The sequence below is a fragment of the Rhinatrema bivittatum genome, chromosome 2, assembly GCF_901001135.1.
Source record: "Rhinatrema bivittatum chromosome 2, aRhiBiv1.1, whole genome shotgun sequence".
NCBI classification, from domain to species: Eukaryota; Metazoa; Chordata; class Amphibia; order Gymnophiona; family Rhinatrematidae; genus Rhinatrema; species Rhinatrema bivittatum.
In genome coordinates, this window is record NC_042616.1 from 568,399,689 (window position 1) to 568,420,369 (window position 20,681).

The 20,681-nt window shown below is 45.6% G+C and overlaps 1 protein-coding gene across 5 annotated transcripts in view; it reads left to right on the forward strand.

Moving 5' to 3' along the window:
* The window catches only part of FAM210A (family with sequence similarity 210 member A), a 41,034-nt gene extending 33,765 nt beyond the window's left edge, over positions 1–7,269 (forward strand). For all 5 annotated transcript variants that reach the window (XM_029590928.1, XM_029590925.1, XM_029590927.1 and 2 more), the window contains exon 4: positions 5,811–7,269. In XM_029590928.1, the coding sequence (XP_029446788.1) occupies positions 5,811–6,080 (270 nt within the window). In that variant the 3' untranslated portion in view covers positions 6,081–7,269. The remainder of the gene's footprint in view (positions 1–5,810) is intronic.
* The last annotated feature ends 13,412 nt before the right edge of the window (positions 7,270–20,681 follow it).

The window sequence follows — 20,681 nt, forward strand, 5'->3', positions numbered from 1 at the left end:
GGCTTTCCAGACTGTGAGTCGGGACCCCACGTGGGGTAACACAACCTTCTGTTGGGATCACAAATGCCTTGGACAGCAGCGCTCATCAGGCGGCGGCAGCATTAGCGTGGAAGTCAGCAAGGGGCCTCTGAGCCAGCCCGCAATCATAGGCCCTGCAGTGCTTCTGCCCTGACACGAGTTTCTGTGATGGCAAAGCCCTGCACGAGGAGGGATCGGGGCCTGAGAGTTCTCACAGGCAGGGAGGCTTCATGCTGACTGTCCGTACCAATGCTGCTGATTCCTGCAAATTGCTGCCCCCATGAGGGGGGGGCGGCGGCTCAGAGTGCATGGTGAGCTAGTGAGGATTGCCACTGCTGCTTTCTCCTCATCCGTCATCAAACTTTCTCTTCTCACTGATTGTCATCCACCTTTGGCCCAGGGCTCCAAAGAAAATTTTTGCTGCTCACCCTGACCAGGGGGTTTTTTTGGAGGAGGAGCTGTTTGAAGGGAGGGATCAGATGCAGGAGGGGGTTTGAGGGGGGAAGGGAAGACAAGTCAACTGAGGGACATGAGGGGATTAGCCTGGGGGGTGGGTATGAAAGAAGAGTGGGAGAGCTTAGAAGGAATGGGGGATGATGCAGGATCAGTTGGGGCTTATAAGAAGTGCTTGTGGTGAGAGGATCAGCAGTGGGAATGTGCTAGGGAGGTGTGAGGAGCTTGGGGGGATGTAAGAGGAGGTCTACTAGAGGGGGAGGAAGTTGAGAGGTTGAAAGCTGGGATCAGCTGGCATGTGGAGAGGGTATGAAGTGATGGTGGGAGGAGGACCCGCACCGCTGCTAATTTCTTGGTTGTCTTCTGGGCGGGGGGGTGAAATTGGCTGAGACTTTGGGGAGCCCCTGCTGTACTGTATAGTTTGTGGAAGTATTTTACTTTTTGGGGTTTTTTTTCTTTGTAAAACCTCTCTTCATCACTTTCCATCAGGCTCTCTTGTCTGAGCCAGCAAGCACAGACTCCAGTGCTCTTCCACCTCCCTTCCTCTCTGCGGTGTCCTGCATTTTCAGCTTTTATTGCCAAAAAAAAAATCTGGGAATTTTTCATGGTTTATTGTCCAAAAGTAAAAACCAGAGTGAAACTGGGAGAAAAGGAAGAAAAGAGAATTGATTTTAAATCAGAGAAAATGATACATTTTAAGTCCTATACACTTTAGGCACATAACACCCCCACCCCCCCCAACAAGTAATAAGCCAAGAAAAGTCTAAAACTACAGAAAGGCACTAGGAACCTACTTATGTGAGCCAGCCAATGCCCACGGTGTCAACGTAGCTTAATCGGGCATTGTGCGTCTGGAGGGAGTTATGACATTAAGAATTGCTTCAGTGCTGTAAATACAAAACAGCCTGTCAGGTTGGCATTTCATAAAAGATACCTATGTAGTAAAACATGAAAAATCCTGAAGTAATCCTATCAGTGAAGTCCAGTAAAACCTGAAAATGCAGATCATCTTTTCTGTATAGGCCAAATAGTACCACGTGGCCAAGAGTTGAAGATCCATTCAGAGTTTAAGATGTTGATGCAAATGGAGGAGCTGCCCTAGAGGGGAGTAACTTTGCTGAAACTATGGAGCTTGAAGTGCTCTGATACTGTTTGTGGCTCTCTCATGGGGCTATTTTGAAACCTACCCACACTGTTGTAAAGTCTGTGGGGATGGGGTGACCTCTTCAAATGGAGCCCAATGCGGAAAACTTAATTCAAAGTTTCTAGAAACTTTGAATTATTTTTTATTTATTTAGATTTATATTCCGCTTTTTGCACTTTTTTTTTTTTTTTTTTTTTTCAGCATTTCAAAGCGGATTACATTCAGGAACTGTAGGGTCCCTCAGTCTTTTTTTATGTGGCGCTAACAGCATCATGGTTGGATTGAGCTCTAAAACGTTTTTTGGCTTTTTGCCTGGTGGAAAACATTTTTGCAGTTTTTCATCGTCTCCCCTCAAGTCTGTTGCCGGGTCCCTCTTGGTACCTTCCTGTAGTGTCCCCAGTCAGTGTTCAAGTAAGTTTCCTTTTGCGATTGTGTTGTAGTCACTAGGGTTTGTTCTCAACTGCCTAAAGTCCCTACCTCAGTTGGACTTCATTGGAGCCCTGCTAGACACAGCTCAAGCAAAGGCCTTTCTGCCATGCCAGAGGGCCGTTCTGGCAATCATTGTGACACAAGTGCAACAGAACCAGCAGAACCTGGCACATGCTGAGGATGTTGGGTCACATGGCCGCAACAGTCTGTCACTCCCTTGGCACAATTACGCATGCATAGAGCCCAATGGACCCCAAGGTCACAAGCGCGCCAGACCACTCAGAGCCTCCAGGATTGCATCATGTCGCCCGGTCTCTCTGGAACTCTTTGTCCTGGTGGTGGGTTCTCTCCAATATGGAATGGGGGGGTTCCTTTCGGAGTCTCTACTCAAATTGTGCTAACCATGAATGCATCTACCATGGGGTGGAGAGCTCATGTATATGGGCTCAGCACCCAGAGGCTTTGGTCTGCTCAGGAACATTCTTGTCAAATCAACTTCCTGGAGCTTTGGGAGATCAGATTCGTGCTATGGGCTGTCCAACAAAATTGTCCTGATCCAGAAAGGCAACAAGGTTGCCATGTGGTATGTCAAGCACGGAGGGGGCTCAGGGGTCATACCTCTTGTGTCAGGAAGTGGTCCATATCTGGTCCAGGGCCATGTACCTGACTGGAATGGAGAACGTGATGGCAGAAAGGCTGAGCAGGGTCTTCAGAAACCATGAGTTGTCCCTGAGCCAGGGGAGTAGTGGATCAGATTTTCCGCCTCGGGGGGGGGGGGAGCCCAGCCAGATCTATTCTCGTCCCCCTGCAACTGGAAAGCGCCTCTGTTCTGCTCCGTGTTCAGGTCAGACTGCAAATCAGCATTGGACGCACTTGCCCATCACTGGGGCAGGGGTCTTCTGTATGCATATCCTCTAATTACCTTAGTGGCGCAAGTTCTCTTGAAGCTTCTTGAGGACAAGAGAGGTCTGATCCTCATAGCTCCTCATTGGCTGAGAGAGGTCTGGTTTCCACTCCTGTAGGAGTTGTCCATCTGGAAACCAATCAGATCTCATTACACAAGATCAGGGCAGACTGCGGCATCGCAACCTCCAGGCGCTGTTGTTTGCAGCCAGGATATTGAGAAGTTAATCCTGCAGCCTTTTGATCTTTCTGAGGATGTCTGATCCTTGTGGCTTCCAGAAAGCCTTCCACTAGAAAGTCCTATGCACTGAAGTGGAAGAGGTTTTCCATGTGGTGTGAGCAGAAGGCCCTAGATCCATTCTCCTGCCCCACATAAAAACTGCTTGTCTACCTTCTACACCTTTCAGAGGCTGGCTTAAAAACCAACTACATCAGGGTTCATCTTAGTGCAATTGGCGCATACCGCCATGGTGTAGATCAGTGGTCCCCAAACCTGTCCTGGAGGGCCACCAGCCAGTCGGGTTTTTGGGATATCCACAATGAATATGCATGAGAGAATTTGCATGTTATGGAGGCAGTGTATGCAAAATTTCTCTCATGCATATTCATTGAGGATATCCCAAAAACCCAACTGGCTGGTGGCCCTCCAGGACAGGTTTGGGGACCACTGGTATAGATGGTACGCCTATAGTTGTACATGTCATGCAGGGCCAGCTTCAATTGAAGCCTCCCCTAAGACCTCCTGCTGTGTCTTAGAACTTCAACATGGTATTGACTCAGCTGATAAAAGCTGCTTTTGAGCCGCTGCACACCTGTGACCTGAAGTACCTGACCTGGAAGGTCATATTTTTGGTGGCGGTCTCTTCAGCACGCAGGGTTGGCAAGCTCCAGGCCTTAGTGACTTATCCACCTTATCCTAAGTTCTTTCAAGACAGGGTGGTCTTGCGTATGCACCCTAAGTTCCTGCTCAAGGTGGTGACAGATTTCCATCTTAACTAGTCAACTGGAGCAGACAGAATCCCACAAAGTCCACACAACCTTTTATGTCTTGATGATAAGAATAGGATGGGCATTGCCGTTGCCAAACAGACTATATCCTGTTGGCTAGAACCTTGTATCTCCTTCTGTTATGCCCAGATGGCACTGCATCTTGAGGGGCATGTCAAGGCTCATTCTGTCGGAGCCATGGCAGCATTGGTGGCCCACTTGCGAGCAGTTTCGTGGAGGAGATCTGCAAAACTGCAATATGGAGTTCTCTCCACACATTCACCTCCCATTACTGTTTGGATAGGAATGGCCAACGCGACAGTAGGTTTGGCCAGTTTGTCCTTGGGAACCTGTTTGAGGTATAGAACCCAACTCACCCAAACTAGTGCCTGTTTGGGTTCAGGCAGTCTCCCCCTCTGTTACCAACAGCACTGGTGGTGGTGTGCCTATTGGCACATGGTTAAGTGTCTGTTGGTCCCCCTTTTGTGTTGGTGATCAGCTTGTAGCTAGGGATTCACAAATGAATGACTACCATCCTGCTTGTCCTTGGAGAAAGCAGAGTTGCTTACTTGTAACAGGTGTTTGCCAAGGACCGCAGGATGGTAGTCGTCATGAAACTCGCCCGCCATCTGGCGGAGTTGGGTTTCTCCAAATTTTTTTTATTGGGATTTTTTTCATAATTCTATGTTAAGAGACTGAAGAGGGACCCCGCGTGGACACATGGTATAGGGCATGCTCAGTGTGCCTAGTCAAAGTTGCTAGAAACTTTGACACAAGTTTTCCGTGTCAGACTCCGTCTAATATCACCCATGTGTGAGGACTAACATCCTGCTGTCCTTGGAGAACACCTGTTAAAGGTAAGCAACTTTACTTTTTGGAGATTTGTGTTAGAATTTTGCTGCAGTGCTACTCTTGGCACTTGCTCTCGTGCAGTGCTTACCTTTTGGTTGTGCAGTTCTTAGATACTTGAGAATTTTCTCATGCTTTTCACATCTGTATCCACAGGTAGCATCTGGGGTTTAGTAGCATAAAACGAAATCATTTTTTGGTATCTTTTTTTTAAAGATACAGTGAGGTCCTGTGGGTACATTAATGGAATGCTGAAAGACCGTGTCATGATGATGATTAATTTAACATGCTCCATCCGAATACCTAGTAATGGAGCTATCCTTCACCCTAGCCCTACCATTCCCTCCCTTGGGGAATAAATATGCCTTTTTCAGAAGAAATATTTTCAAAACAAGAGAGTATAAGGCTGGGCTGGAAAAAGGTAGACTCAAAGGTAGCATTAGGAAACATTTCTTCACCAAAAAGATGGTTGTGTGGAACAGTCTCGGTGTAATCAGTGGAGATTAAAAAAAACAAAACTGTATGAGAGTACAAGGAAACATGGAACCTAACACAGGGTCTTCAGTGTTGGATAAGTGATAGTATAGTTGGAGATCGGGGTACAGTCTGCACTATTACCATATTTAGGAAAATTATGCAGATTAGATGGGTCTTGTGCTCTTTATCTGCTTTTTTTTTTAATATTCTGTTTGAGAACAGCTTCAGTCCTATATCCTGTGACTGGATAATGTTGCTTTTGATAAAATATTGAATGTTTGACATCTGGAATAGCAGCTAATTTTACTATGTTAAATGGCCATAGAGTGTGAGCATAAGAAAGTAAGATGAGAGGGAGGAGAGTGGAAGCAGAGTACCTGCTTGGGGTCCACCACAGGGAGATTCACTAGTGATGGTTAGAGTGCCTGAGCATCTTTGTTATATAACTGCAAGTCCTGCGATGTTTAGACAAATTAAGATACACAAATATTAGGCAGCATGTAAACTGTTTTGTTGTTTTTTTTTTCTTTTTGTGCTTTCATTCTTAAAGATTGCAACCCCTGCAAGATACACGGTGACATTAGGGGGAACATCTCTCAGTGTTAAGTATCTCCGAAGATATGGCTATATGTCAACTCCGCCCCTGATGAAGAATTACATACAGGACACGTTGGAGGAAACTAAAGAGCGGCTTTCAGAGAAAATGGAAGAAACCAGGGAAAAGATCAGTGAGAAAATGGAAGAAACAAAAGATCTAATAACCGAAAAAATACAAGAAACCCAAGAGAAATTTTCCTTCAGGAAAAAAAAGGATGAGTGAAAGTATCATTGCTCATCTGGGGAAAAATGAAAGCACTTGAGGTGTCGGTGAATAAGCCTCTTTGAAATGAGTAGTCAGTCCTGCCCTAACGTGAGTACGCTCCTGCCACAGAATACTAACATGTTACTACAAGTCATCAGCATGCATAGGAAGGGTTAGAATCCAGCTCAAGCAATCAATATTTTGCACTGTGGCAGCACTTTGGTGGGGGCAGGGAAAAATCCACAGACTTCCTAAACAAACAAAAGGAAACACGGACGTACCTTTTCAATGCCACAAATTCCAAAAGGGAGAACCAGACACACTGATAAATTTTAGCAAAAAATTTTACTAATCAACCTTTACTTCATAAGCACTTGCATTAGCATGACATAATAAAATAAACTGAAATGATTGGTTGTTAGGTGTTTTGTTTTTTTTTTGTTTTTTTTTATTACTTTATCGGTGTGCCTGGATTTTTTTCCTTTTTGATATCCAACTCAAGTCATGATCATCTGTAAACCAGAGTGGGCCAGTAAGTTTGCTTGTTTATGTGAAATGAGCTGGTGGTCTTGGTCCAGGGGTCCATGTCATGAGAACCACCACAGTTAACTTTCCCAGCTATTTGCCTCAGCAGAGAAATCGGCACCTGCATGGTCAGAGAAAATAAAAAAAAATAAAAAAATCTCATCTTGCCCTCTGATATAGTTACAGCAGGTGGAGCAGGCAAGGAACACATGCACTGCAAACTCTGTGTAATATCAGAATGATGGATGAACAGATGACTTAGTTTCCAATGCTGTCAATCTGGAACTGTTCACAAATGCTAGAAATTCACTAAAAATAAGAGGGGAAAAAAAAAAAAAAACCCATGCGCAAAGGCCCAAGCACGGCCAATACTATGCGTGTTTTGCTGGCATTTCCTCTGCAAGTTGTCTGCCTAGAAGCCCTGGTCCCATATGCCAAGGAACTAAGGCAATAACTTTTTCAGAGAAGGACAATGGGTGACATGCGTTAATCTTAAGCACGTGTAAAATATGTCTACCATTATGACTAATCTTTAACTCTGAGGCACGCTGTAAACTAGATGAACGAAAGGATACTTGAACAAATAGTGTCTACGAAATTTTCAGCACTCGAAAGAAGAGTTAATAGGAACAACCTGATGATGATATCTGATTCTGTATTAATAAACTAAAGCTGATTTCAACATATGTGAATTTGTATCTGTAAGTAGAAATTAAAGTATATTGATTGTTTCTCATTTAATATAGTACTTTTTCAGAGGTAAAGTATTTATTTATTTGGCCTCTTTGCACAGGTCTGGCACCAGAGCTATGAATTTTCCCTTAACTGAGAGTCATTGTATTCCAACATCTCTTGAATGGTCACGAGTAACATGAAAATCAGACCTAGCTGGAGTCAGTGAGGGCCAGTACTGCCTATTTCAAAACCTAGATCTAAAACAGTCCCCTCATTCTTCCTGGCACCTGCCTATGCTATACAATTTCTAAATATTCTTGTTTTACAGTTTGTGTACCCTTTATGATCCTGTTCAGCTCAATCACAAATGGCGGCTGCTGTGGTTATGGTGCCATGAGCTTTTAATGTGGATGGTTTCTTCCCAATTCTTTATCTATTGCCTAGCCCAGGGGTGATCAAACCAGTCCTCGCCCCCTCCCCAACCAGGTTTTCAAGACATCCATAATGAATAAGCCTGAGCAATATTTCCATGCATAGAGAATGCATGCAAATCTCATGCATATTTAGTAGAGAGATTCTGAAAATCTGACTAGGAGGGGGAGGGGGGGGCCCAGAGACCAGGTTGTGCAGCTCTGGCCTTCTCATCAATTACAGGGACATTTCTTAGCCAGGGGCCAGACTGCAGTACATGTGCACCCTGAGCCTAGGCAAGATCTGCAATATTCCCAGCACTGGTTGTCCCAAGAAACAGAAATCAGGTAGCACACAGCACTGCCACTGAGCTATGGGGGTACGCCCTTAGATAAGAACATAAGAAATTGCCATGCTGGGTCAGACCAAGGGTCCATCAAGCCCAGCATCCTGTTTCCAACAGAGGCCAAACCAGGCCACAAGAACCTGGCAATTACCCAAACACCAAGAAGATCCCATGCTACTGATGCAATTAATAGCAGTGGCTATTCCCTAAGTAAACTTGATTAATAGCCATTAATGGACTTTTCCTCCAAGAACTTATCCAAACCTTTTTTTGAACCCAGCTACACTAACTGCACTAACCACATCCTCTGGCACCAAATTCCAGAGCTTTATGTGTTGAGTGAAAAACAATTTTCTCTGATTAGTCTTAAATGTGCTACTTGCTAACTTCATGGAATACCCCCTAGTCCTTCTTCTATTAGTAGAAAATGTATATAACCGATTCACATCTACTTGTTCAAGACCTCTATCATATCCCCCCTCAGCAGTCTCTTCTCCAAGCTGAACGGCCCTAACCTCTTCAGCCTTTCCTCATAGGGGAGCTGTTCCATCCCCTTTATCATTTTGATTGCTCTTCTCTGTACCTTCTCCATCGCAACTATATCTTTCTTGAAATGTGGCGACCAGAATTGTACACAGTATTCAAGGTGCAGTCTCACCATGGAGTGATAGAGGCATTATGACATTTTCTGTTTTATTAACCATTCCCTTCGTAATAATTCCTAACATTCTGTTTGCTTTTCTGACTGCTGCAGCACAATGAGTCGACGATTTTAAAGTATTATTCACTATGATGCCTAGATCTTTTTCCTGGGTGGTAGCTCCTAATATGGAACCTAACATCGTGTAACTACAGCAAGTGTTATTTTTCCCTATATGCAACACCTTGCACTTGTCCACATTAAATTTCATCTGCCATTTGGATGCCCAACCTTCCAGTCTTGCAAGGTCCTCCTGTAATGTATCATCCGCAAATTTGATAACCTCACTCGTATTCCTTTCCAGATCATTTTATATATATATATTGAAAAGCACTGGTCCAAGTACAGATCCTTGAGGCACTCCACTGTTTACCCTTTTCCACTGAGAAAATTGGCCATTTAATCCTACTCTATTTCCTGTCTTTTAACCAGTTTGTAATCCATGAAAGGACATCACCTCCTATCCCATGACTTTTTAATTTTCTTAGAAGCCTCTCATGAGGGACTTTGTCAAATGCCTTCTGAAAATCCAAATACACTAAATCTACTGGTTTACCTTTATCCACATGTTTATTAACCCCTTCAAAAAAATGAAGCAGATTCGTTAGGCAAGACTTCCCTAGGGTAGATCCATGTTGACTGTGTGCCATTAAACCATGTCTTTCTAGGTGCACTACGATTTTGAGCTTGAGAATAGTTTCCACTATTTTTCCCGGCACTGAAGTCAGGCTCACTGGTCTATAGTTACCCGGTTCGCCCCTGGAGCCTTTTTTTAAATATTGGGTTACATTGGCCACCCTCCAGTCTTCAGGTGCAATAGATGATTTTAATGATAGGTTACACATTTTAACTAATAGATCTGAAATTTCATTTTTTAATTCCTTCAGTACCCTAGGATGCATACCATCCAGTCCAGGTGATTTGCTACTCTAGTTTGTCAGTCTGGCCTACTATATCTTCTATGTTCACAGTGATTTCGTTCAGTTCATCTGACTCTTCACCCCTGAAGGCCATCTCCGGAACTGGTATCTCCCCAACATCCTCATCAGTAAACACGGAAGCAAAGAATTCATTTAGTCTTTCTGCAATGGCCTTACCTTCTCTAAGAGCCTCTTTAACCCCTCGGTCATCTAATGGTCCAACCGACTCCCACGCAGGTTTCTTGCTTTGGATATATTTTTAAAAGTTTTTATGAATTTTTGCCTCTATGGCCAACTTCATTTCAAATTCTCTCTTCACCTGTCTTATCAATGTTTTACACTTAACTTGACAATGCTTTTGTTTTATCCTATTTTCCTCAAATGGATCCTTCTTCCAATTTTTGAAGGATTTTTTTTTTGGCTAAAATAGCCTCTTTCACCTCACCTTTTAACCAGGATGGTAATCGTTTTGCCTTCCTTCCACCTTTCTTAATATGTGGAATACATATGGACTGCACCTCTAGGATTGTATTTTTAAACAGTCCATGCCTGTTGAACACATTTAATCTTTACAGCTGCACCTTTAAGTTTTTTTTTATTTCTAACTATTGTCCTCATTTTATCAAAGTTTCCCTTTTGTAAGTTGAGTGTTAGAGCTGCAGACTTACTTATTTTCCCCCTTCCAGTTATTAGTTTAAATTTGATCATGTTATGATCACTGTTCCCAAGTGGCCCCACCACCATTACCTCTCTCACCAAATCCTGCGTTCCACTAAGAATTAAATTTTTTATTTTTTTTTTTAAGAATTCAATATCTCTCTTTCATGGTTCTCTCTCAATAAACCGCTCTCGCTCACTCTCTTATATCATGTATTCAGTTGAATAGGCTAGTCTCTGAACCCAAACTCTGATGCTTAGATTGATTGCTGATACACCCCTGCAGACTCTGCCATATATTTTAATCCACACACAACTGCCCCCCTGAGTGTTCTTTCATCCTAACCACACATTCTGCTGCAGCCAGACATTTTATTCCCCTCCACCCCAACTAGGGACTCTTACCTTTCCTAGCAAAACATTCTCCCTGGGATACATTCATGTGATTAACCCTTTTCCATGCCTCAGATTTTGAACACAATGTGACTCCATGTCTTGTTTTAGCCTAGGAAGTTGTTTGCGTTGGGTGAGCAGTTTCTCAAAGGACAAGCAGCATAACAGTTCCCATATATGAGTGATGACATCCGAAGTAGGCCAGAACAGAGTACTTTCCTAGTAATGTAGATGGATTCAGGACCAGTGGGTTATGCACCTCTACCAGCAGATGGAGACTGAGGAAACTGACCTCACAGTATATATATTCCTGCAGTGACATCTGCCTGCCAGTATTCTCCATCTCCAGCAGATGATGGCTGTGCATCTCCCTACTGGGGATTGCTTCAGATTTTAGAAGGAGAAATAAAAGGAAAGTTGTTTGCCCCACTCTCCTGCGCAGATACCAAATGGTCTCTTCCCCAGCTGAGAATACCTGAGGTGATTTCTGTGGTCCCTCAGATGAGTGCCTTGCGTCTGGTAGCTGGTTTTTTCAGCTGGTGTGGACTTAGCTGATTGTACAGCTCAAAGGCAGCGAGTGCAGGAAGCCGAATGCATCGGTGACAGCAGATGCCCTCTTCCCCCTCAGCTGGAGACTGTCTCTATACTCAGCCTGGGAAAGGCTGAACTCAGGTAAGTGGTTTTCTTGTGTGTTTGTTTTTGTTTTTTTTTAAATTACAGAGCAGTGAAGGAGGGTTGTTTAAGGGATTCCCTTTCCCCAGTCTCTGTGCTCAACGTGCCATTCTGTCATTCATCCCGCCCTGAGGGAGGTTAGGGATGGGGGTAGCCTAGTGAGTTGAGCAGCCTTTTTGGTGACTGTTTTTGGGTGCTTTTGACTGCGAGTTCGGCTGCCCTCTACAGGACACCGGTTCCGCTGTGGTTTTTGGTTGAGCATCCAGGTTTTGGATGCTTACTTTTTGAGCATCAGCTTGGGTGTCCAGGTTACACAGCATCAGGTTTGAATGCATGTTTATTCTGAGTGCATAAATTAAGCATTTGTTTGTGTGTACTTAGGTTGAGACGCCTAGCCTTGTGGCACCTAGTCTTGGGCCGCCCACATTTTGGATGCCTAAAATTATAGATGCACATTAAAAAAAAAACAAAAACTGCGCCTATAGTGAAGATGTCTAAGCACCTTGCCCTGTGCACAGCCTGTCACATTCGAGCGTCTCCTAGTAGATGTGGATGTGTTTTCCCTACACCAGCATTGGTTTAGTAGGATTGCAGTACTCGTTAGAAGGAAAAATTGCCTTTAAATTGGAGAAAGATTGAGCCCCGCTATCCTGTGGAGGTGCCTAAAGGTCCTCCCAGTTGAGAATTCTTGAGGTGATGTTAGAGATCCCTCAGAGGTGCTTTGGTCTGGAAGCCGGTTTTCCGGTGTGGACTTGCTGCTGAAGAAGCTGAAAGGTAGCGGGTGCAGAAAGCTAAACGTAGCTGTGATGGCCGAAGCCCTCTCCCCCTGCAGCCAGAGACAGTCTCTGTACTCGGCTGGTAAGCACTGAGCCCAGGTAGGTAAAAAGACTCCTCCCATTCAGATGTGGAAGGGCTTCGGGAAGTCTTTCCTCCGGTATCTTGCTTAGCACACTGTACTGACGTTCCAGATCCCGTTGGGGCAAGGGAAGGGGGTTTCCCCGAGCAGGTTGAGCAGCCCCCCCAGATGGGCTTTACCTTGCTTCAGCCTAGGTGGGCACTCCATGTGGCAGGCTGCAGCAGCGGCATCTTGCGCACAGTTATATGCAGCACCGTTTTCCCTTATAGACAGTCTGCGCGTGATCCGGGTCTGCCCTGCTATGCGCCTAATGCACACATACCTGCATACATAAGTGAATGCATACAGTCGTGCACAACCAGATGCTTATACTTACATGCATCGGGGCAGATCTGTGTGCGTTTAGAGTCCAAGCACTATCCAGCTGAATGGTCAAGTTACAGTTAACTATGGCTCCAGCAGCAAAGAAGCACTAGTGACACTCTGTTCTGCCTGCCCTATTAGGGCTACACACTCTGACCTAGAATCCTTCCTGTGTCATCACTGTGAGGAGGCCCAGGGAGAGTTGAACTCCCAGAACTTCTCCAAGCCCGGTCCTTCCCATTTGGAAGATGGGTCAGCCACAACCTTATCCAGTAGCACTCCAGGTCTGAGCAATCCCCGGGGCTGCATCTGCCTCAGGAGAGGGCAGTTCAGTGGCACCTACCCCAGTTCCTCCTGGGCTAGGTATAGACCCGGCGGCCTTTACTTGGGTAGAATTTTTTCAGGGCCCTCAATCCTTTGTTCAGGATTAGTCAGATGCTGCCCCTGCACAGACAGATCCTCAGCCGGGAAGGCCTTGTCCTCCCAGCCCTATCAGCATGCCTTGAGACATGCCTCATCTCACGAAGGGTATCCCTGACAGGAACCCAGACACCACAGATGACAAAGGGGATGCAGACTCATTGGACAATGGGGAAATCTCTCCAACTTGGAGCCATACTGGACCATGTTATGGTTTTTCCATACAGATGAATTTCTGGCACTGGTTTCCCAGACCCTGAAGATTCTGGGAGTTCCCAGCATGGACCAGACAACGGAACCATAGAAGAGTCCCATCCTGGTGTTCTACGGAAAGCCTCTTGCTATTTTCTGATGCTGGAAGCTATCTAGGATTTGATTGACCTAGAATGGGATGCTCCAGAAGCCAGCTTTAAAAGAGGTTGGGCATTGGAGGCCCTGTACCCTCTGGACCAGATGGCCAGAGAATGCCTGCATTTCCCCAAAGTGAATGCCCTGGTCTGTGCCATTTTGAAGTGAACTATCCAGTGGAGGGAGGAGTGACTTTGAAGAATGCCCATGATAGACAGTTGGAGTCCATTCTTAAGCAAGCCTTTGACGCAACAGCAATAACACTGCAGATTGCTTCCTGTTGTGGCCTGGCGGCTTGCTCATGCCTGCTTCTCTCGAGAGAGGCAGATAGCTCAAGGACGCATTCCAGAGCGGCGATTGGAGCCTGCTGCGGCCTTTCTAGTGGACACAAGGACTGATCTAGTTCGTACCTTGGCCAAGGGAGTGGCCTTAGTGGTAGCGGCCAGAAACCAACTATGGTTGCAGAATTGGTCAGTGGATGCGACCTCTAAGGCAGACCTCACAAAGATGCCCTTTAAGGGATCCCTCCTATTCGGAAGCAAATTGGAAAAGTTAGCCAGTAAGTGGGGTAAATCCCCAGTGCTGCGGCTACCGGAAGATAAGAGAGAGAGGTCGCAGCACCCCTCGCCTAAGAGGGGTCAGGCCAGGAGCTCCCAATGATTTCGGCCCTATAGAAACTCTTCATTTCAGACATCTTGGCCCTTGGGAAGGCCTCAGTCCTTTCAGAGCTGACAACCAAAAAGAGGGGCTGGTTCAGGTTCAGCCCAAACTTCACAATGAAGTTTTGCTGACCCATCCACCTGACAAGGAGATAAGGGGTTGACTCCCTCTTTTATCAGTGGTGGGTCAAGATCATATCTGACAAATGGGGTACTGGAGATCATATGAAAAGGATACACTCCTGAAGTTTTGCAGCATCCCTCGCGACATATTCATGGTGTCACATTGCCACTCCCAGCACAAGAAACTGGCAGTGGAATCTACCTTAAGGGTCCTCAATTTGAGGGCTATAATTCCAGTACCTATGCCCCAGGAAAATACGGGCACTATTCCATCTATTTCATTGCTTCCAAGAAGGACTGTCCCTTTCACCCCATCTTGGACCTGAAGAGCATCAGTCGTCATCAATAGATAATTCATTTCTGCATGGAAACTCTACGCTCCGTCATAATGGCCATACAATCGGGAGAGTTCTTAACCTCCCAGGACTTCTCAGATGCCTACCTTCATATTCCAATCCGACAAGACCACCAGCGTGTCCTATGCTTTGTGGTACTGGGCTGCAATTATCAGTTCAGGTGTTGTCCTTCAGCCTGGCCACTGCTTCCAGAATATTTTCCAAAATTATGTTGGTCATGGCGGTGGCACTAAGGAAAGAAGGGGTCCTGGTGCACCTTTACTTGGATGACTGGCTGATCTGAGCACAGTTGTTGGAAGAGAGCCTCCAGGTGACTGGTAGGGTGATGTCCCTGCTTCAGATTGTGTACATGGATAAAAGTGATCTCAAGCCCTCCTAGTCCTTGGAGTATCTGGGAGTCTTATTCGACACCAAACAGGACAAAGTCTTCCTCCCACCCTTGAGGATAAGGAAGCTGATGTGCCAAGTGTGTTGGTGGACGAGAACAATGCACCCCCAGGATGTGGAGCTAACTTCAGGTCCTCTGTCCGATGGCATCAACCCTGGAGGTAGCTCTTGGGTAAGGACACACATGCGTCCACTCCAGCACTCCCTGCTGTCACGTTGAAACCCACTGTCTCAAGACTACTAGATTTGGCTCCACTAACCGATAGACGTATGTTCACCTAAGCAAGGGTGTAAGCCTGTCCTCACAACAGACGCAAGCCTCCAAGGGTGGGGAGCTCACTGTCAGGAATTGACAACCCAGGGGTGTTGGACCAGGGAAGATGCAAGCTGGAACATAAACCACCTGGAAGCCCCAGTTGTTGGATTAACATGTCTACAATTCACCTACTGACACCAGCGATAGGTGGTTCACATGAGGTCGGACAACACCACAATGGTAGCCTACATCAACCGCCAAGGAAGAACCAAATGCCAGCAAGTGTCTGGAGATAGATCCCCTTATGCAATGGGCAGAGTTGAATCTACAGACTATCTCAGCCTCCCACAATGTGGGAAAAGACTGTCAGAGCAGACTTTTTTTCAGAGGGAGAGTCTGGATCCAGCAGAATGGGTGTGGTCAGCCAGAGCCTTTCAGCTCCTGGTAAAATGCAGGGGCCTCCTGTCCATCGACTTTCTGGCCACATCTCACAATGCGAAGGTCTCCTGATTCTTCAGTCGCAGAAGAGATCAGTGTTCCCAAGGGATTGACGCCCTTGATCAGACCTGGTCAGAGGAAGATTTACTGTACTCCTTTCCTCCATGGCCTCTGCTGGCCAAGATCATTCGCAAGATCAAGTGCCACAGAGGACTAGTGGCACTTGTCCTCTGCGGCCCTAGATTGGCCCAGCCACCTGTCAGATGCAGACATGCAGAGACTTCTGGTGGAGAGCCCCCATGCCTCTCTCCACACAGGGATCTGCTCCAAGGTCTGATCCTTCACGAGGCCCCCCCCCCCCCCCCCCCCCGTTTTTTGTCTTATGGTCTGGCCCTTGAGAGGGCTCGCCTGTTGAAGCGTGGATATTCGGCGGTGGTAATTTCCACCTTGCTCTGCATGCGGAAGTTCTCTGCGGCCTTAGCATACATCCGGATATGAGGCCTGGCGCAGAGAATGCGGGGTGCCCCCTCGTACAACCAAAATCCCTATGGCTCTGGAATTTTTACAGAACGGACTGAATTAAAGGCTGTCCCTCAACTCCTTGAATGTCCAGGTAGCGGCTCTCTCCTGTTTCAGAGGCAAGGTGAATGGAGCATGCCTGTCGGCACATCTAGACTTGGCCCATTTCCGAAAAGAGGTTAAATACCTTCAACTACCCTTATGGTGGTATTGGACTTTTTAGCAAGGCCTTCCTTTCAACCACTGTGCTGTCTAACCCTACGCCTGTTAACGCTGAAGATTGTGTTCGTGGTAGTGATATGCTCGGCTCATCACATCTCGGAGCTGCAGCTATTGTCAATGCGGGAGTCATTCTTCCAGTTGACTCCAGGAGCATTATAGCTTATCACAATTTCTTCCTTCTTGCCCAAGGTAGTCTCGGAGTTTCACTTGAACTAGGCCATTTCCTTATCCTCCCTAGATATACGTAGAAGCAGGGAATCCATAAGAACATGCCATACTTGGTCAGACCAAGGGTCCATCAAGCCTAACATTTTGTTTCCAACAGTGGACAATTGAGGCCATAAGAACAGGGCAAGTACCCAAAAACTGTCTATTCCATGCTACTGTTGCAAATAGCAGTGGCTATTTTCTAAGTCAATTAATAGCAGGTAATGAACTTCTCCTCCAAGAACATCCAATCCTTTTTCTAAACACACCTACACTAACTGCACTAACCACTTCCTCTGGCATCAAATTCCAGAGTTTAATTGTGCGTTGAGTGAAAAAGAACTTTCTCCAATTAGTTTTAAAAGTGCCACATGCTAACTTCATGGAGTGCCCCTAGTCGTTTTCTATTATCCGAAAGAGTAAATAACTGATTCACATTCTAGACGTCTCATGATTTTAAACACCTCTATCATATCCCCCTCAGCTGTCTCTTCTCCAAGCTGAAAAGGCCTAACCTCTTTAGTTTTTCCTCATAGGGGAGCTGTTCCATTCCCTTTATCAATTTGGTCACCCTTCTCTATACCTTCTCCATCGCAAAGCTCATTCCATAGTGCCCAGGCAGTCTCCTAGGTGGGAGCTAAGTTACTGTCTCTCATCTGCCAAGCAATGAGGTGGTCTTCCTTGTACACCTTCTCCAGGTTCTATCGCCTGGATGTTTGGACCCAAGAGGACACTGCCCTGTTCAGGAGTAGCTTTTGTACATCCATTTGGTCATGAGTCCATCTGGCTACATGCTAGGAAATGGAGAAATTCTTACCTGATAAATTTCATTTTTGGTAGTGTAGACAGATGGACTCTGCATCCTGCCCACAGCTGCTCAAGAACGCTACCAAGGATTTACCTGTGGAGTGAACATCAATTCCAAGAGACTAAGGGTAAGCCATCATCCAGGCCCTAGATCAAGGCATCTATAATCTTACTGGGGTTTAGTGTTGGGTTGAGTACAGTTATCTGTTTTTAATCAAGATTTTTTGATAGTATGTCTACAATATTTTAAAAAATTGCTCAAAACCTGGCTCTTCAAACAAGCCTACAACAACTGGATTGGCTAATTGTCCACATGACCTCTGACATCATGAATTCAACCCCTCAATGAACTTTAATAACCAAAACCACCTCAATCACCACCCAGCTCGTATTCCAGCAACCTACTTAGTTGAACCTTTTAAACCCAATCGATTTCACACTATTATATTCAATAAAATCACAAGAAATTAGCAAAGAATCCACTAACAATGGATGACATAAATACCATGACAAACCTGACTGCATTAACATATACAACTAGACATTCATCCTGTCTCTAGCTTTAGCACACCCCACAGTCTCCTATCTGTCCTCATTTCTACTCCTATAAACATGTTCTCAGTAATGTTTCTCTGGAAGGAAAACCCATGTCACCTCCCACAGTTATATTTGTGGTAGTTAATCTTTTTGTAACTGATGCTATACATAATCTGTTGCTATATAAGCGGTTATGTATAATCTATTTGTATCTGATGTTATAACCTAGCTGTAGCTGATGTTATATCAATTGTGTTACGCCTGTAATATGTTGTTATACCTGTAAACTGGAGTGAGGGCCTTTTGTTAAACTTCGGTATATAAAAGCTTACAAATAAACAAATAAATACAATGGCTTTTGAAAAGAATATTGAAGGGCTGAGGTCACTGTAGGGATGTATCTAGGGTAACATTGCCTTTGAAACCTGACTCATCTCCATCTGCTGGCAGGGGCGCATAACCAACTGGTCCTGAGTCCACTTGTCTACACTAGGAAAATGGAATGATCAGGTACATAATTTCTCCAATAGTTAAGGACAACTAACCTTTTTATTAGGAAAGTCTTCTAAAGCAGTATCTGAAATCGGTAGCATTCATAAACTACGCAAGATTGCAAAATAAGGAGGACGAGCTAATATCTGGAAAAGCTAAGACTTTGTGAAAGTAGTCAGGAATACAAATATGCAAATGGAAGAAAAAAACTCTGAGGTGAAAGATGAATAGGTAGAGGCTGACAAAGAAAAAGCAAAATTGCTTAACAAATGTTTCTGTTCAAAGTTCACTGTGCAAGGGCCAGGAACAGGACCCCACAAAGCAAACACAAATAGGAAGGGAAGTAAACCTCAATCAATTTTCAGAAAAGTGTATTTGTGAGGGGATAACTAAACTTCAAGTACTAACTTAGGGCTTAGTAAATCGAGCCTTTTCTCCCATTCTGTGTCTATGTGAAAAATGCTTAGTAAATGAGACCTTAGCTTGTAAGCCCTCCTAGGAGAAGGAAATACCTATGGTACCTGAATCTAATCCATTTTGAAGTTATGAAAAGCTGAATATAAATCAAATAAATAAAATAAAGCAATGGAGCCAGTCTGGATATATCTGCGTGTATTAAAGCAACTAAGAAAAGTTCTGATAGCTCTGCTGGTTGACTTTTTCAATGCTTCTTTCGAGTCTGCAGTTCTGCCAGAGCACTGGAGCCAGGTCTGTATGGTTGTTCACAAAGGTGGATGTAAGGAGGAGGTTAGAAACTACAGCCTGGTTCTTCTGACCTTTGTAGTGAGAAAATTATGGAATCGCAACTACACTAGAGGCTAGTGCGGTTTCTGGTACCCAAGGCATTACATGATCTGAGGTACATCTTATCAAAACAATCTGATCAATTTCGTTGGGTGACCAGAGAGTTGGATCAGGTGCAAGTGCTAGATGTAATCTTCTTGGAGTCAAGTAAGGCCTGTGCCACAGTTTTGCATAACTAATTTATAAATAGAGTGCCTTTGGTATGAGTCCTAAAGTGATTGCCTGGGGGTAGAAACTGGTTGAGTGGGTGACGAGAAAGAGTAGTAGTAAATGGAGGTCAGTTCGAGGAGAGCAGCATTACTAGCAATTCTTGGACTGATTCTTTTCAACATCTTTAGTAAGAGACATTGCACGAAAGTTTTGGGGGTGGGATTTTTTGGTTTTTTTTTCTTCTCCTGCTGCTGATACCAAAATCTGTAACAGGGTCAATAGAAAGGTGTGGAAATCATGAGGATGGATCTAGTGAAGCTCAAGGAGTGGTTGGGGCATCTTAAAGGGCTGCCAATTGGTCAGGTTTTCAGGATTTCTCTAATGAATATGCATGAGATAGGTGCATGCAAATATGCCTCCAGTGTATGCAAATCTTTCATGCATATTCATTAGGGGTATCCTGAAAACCTGACTTGGTGGCCCTTGAGGGTGTAAGGTCCAGTAGCTAAAATGTAATGCTAAAAAAAAAATGCAGTGTTATATTTTGGCTGCAACAATCCAAGGAAGAGATACAATATAGAGGTGAAATTCTAAGCAGGAAAGGAGTATATTCTGAGACTGATCAAGGTGGTCAAATCGATAGATAAGAGGGTGGTAAAATCCAGAAAGATACTTGGCCACATAAGGGAAAAAGTTAATATTCAGCCTGTATAAGTCCTCATTTAGAATACTGGGGCGGATTTTCAGCGCCCTGCTCGCCTAAATCCGCCCAAAACCGGGCGGATTTAGGCGAGCAGGGCCCTGCGCGCCGGTAAGCCTATTTTACATAGGCCTACCGGCGCGCGCAGACCCCGGGACTCGCGTACGTCCCGGGGTTTTCGGAGGGGGGCGTGTCGGGGGCGTGTCGGGGAGCGGGCCCGGTCGACGCGGCGTTTCGGGGGCGTGTCGGCCGCGTTTTGGGGGCGGGTACGGGGCGTGGCTATGGCCCGGGGGCGTGGCCGCGCCCTCCGTACCCGCCCCCAGGTCGCGGCCCGGCGCGCAGCAGGCCCGCTGGCGCGCGGGGATTTACGTCTCCCTCCGGGAGGCGTAAATCCCCCGACAACGGTAAGGGGGGGGTGTAGACAGGGCCGGGTGGGTGGGTTAGGTAGGGGAAGGGAGGGTAAGGTGAGGGGAGGGCAAAGGAAAGTTCCCTCCGAGGCCGCTCCGATTTCGGAGCGGCCTTGGAGGGAACGGGGGGAGGCAGCGCGGCTCGGCGCGCGCAGGCTATACAAAATCGATAGCCTTGCGCGCGCCGATCCAGGATTTTAGTGGATACGCGCGGCTCCGCGCGTATCTACTAAAATCCAGCGTACTTTTGCTTGAGTCTGATGTGCAAG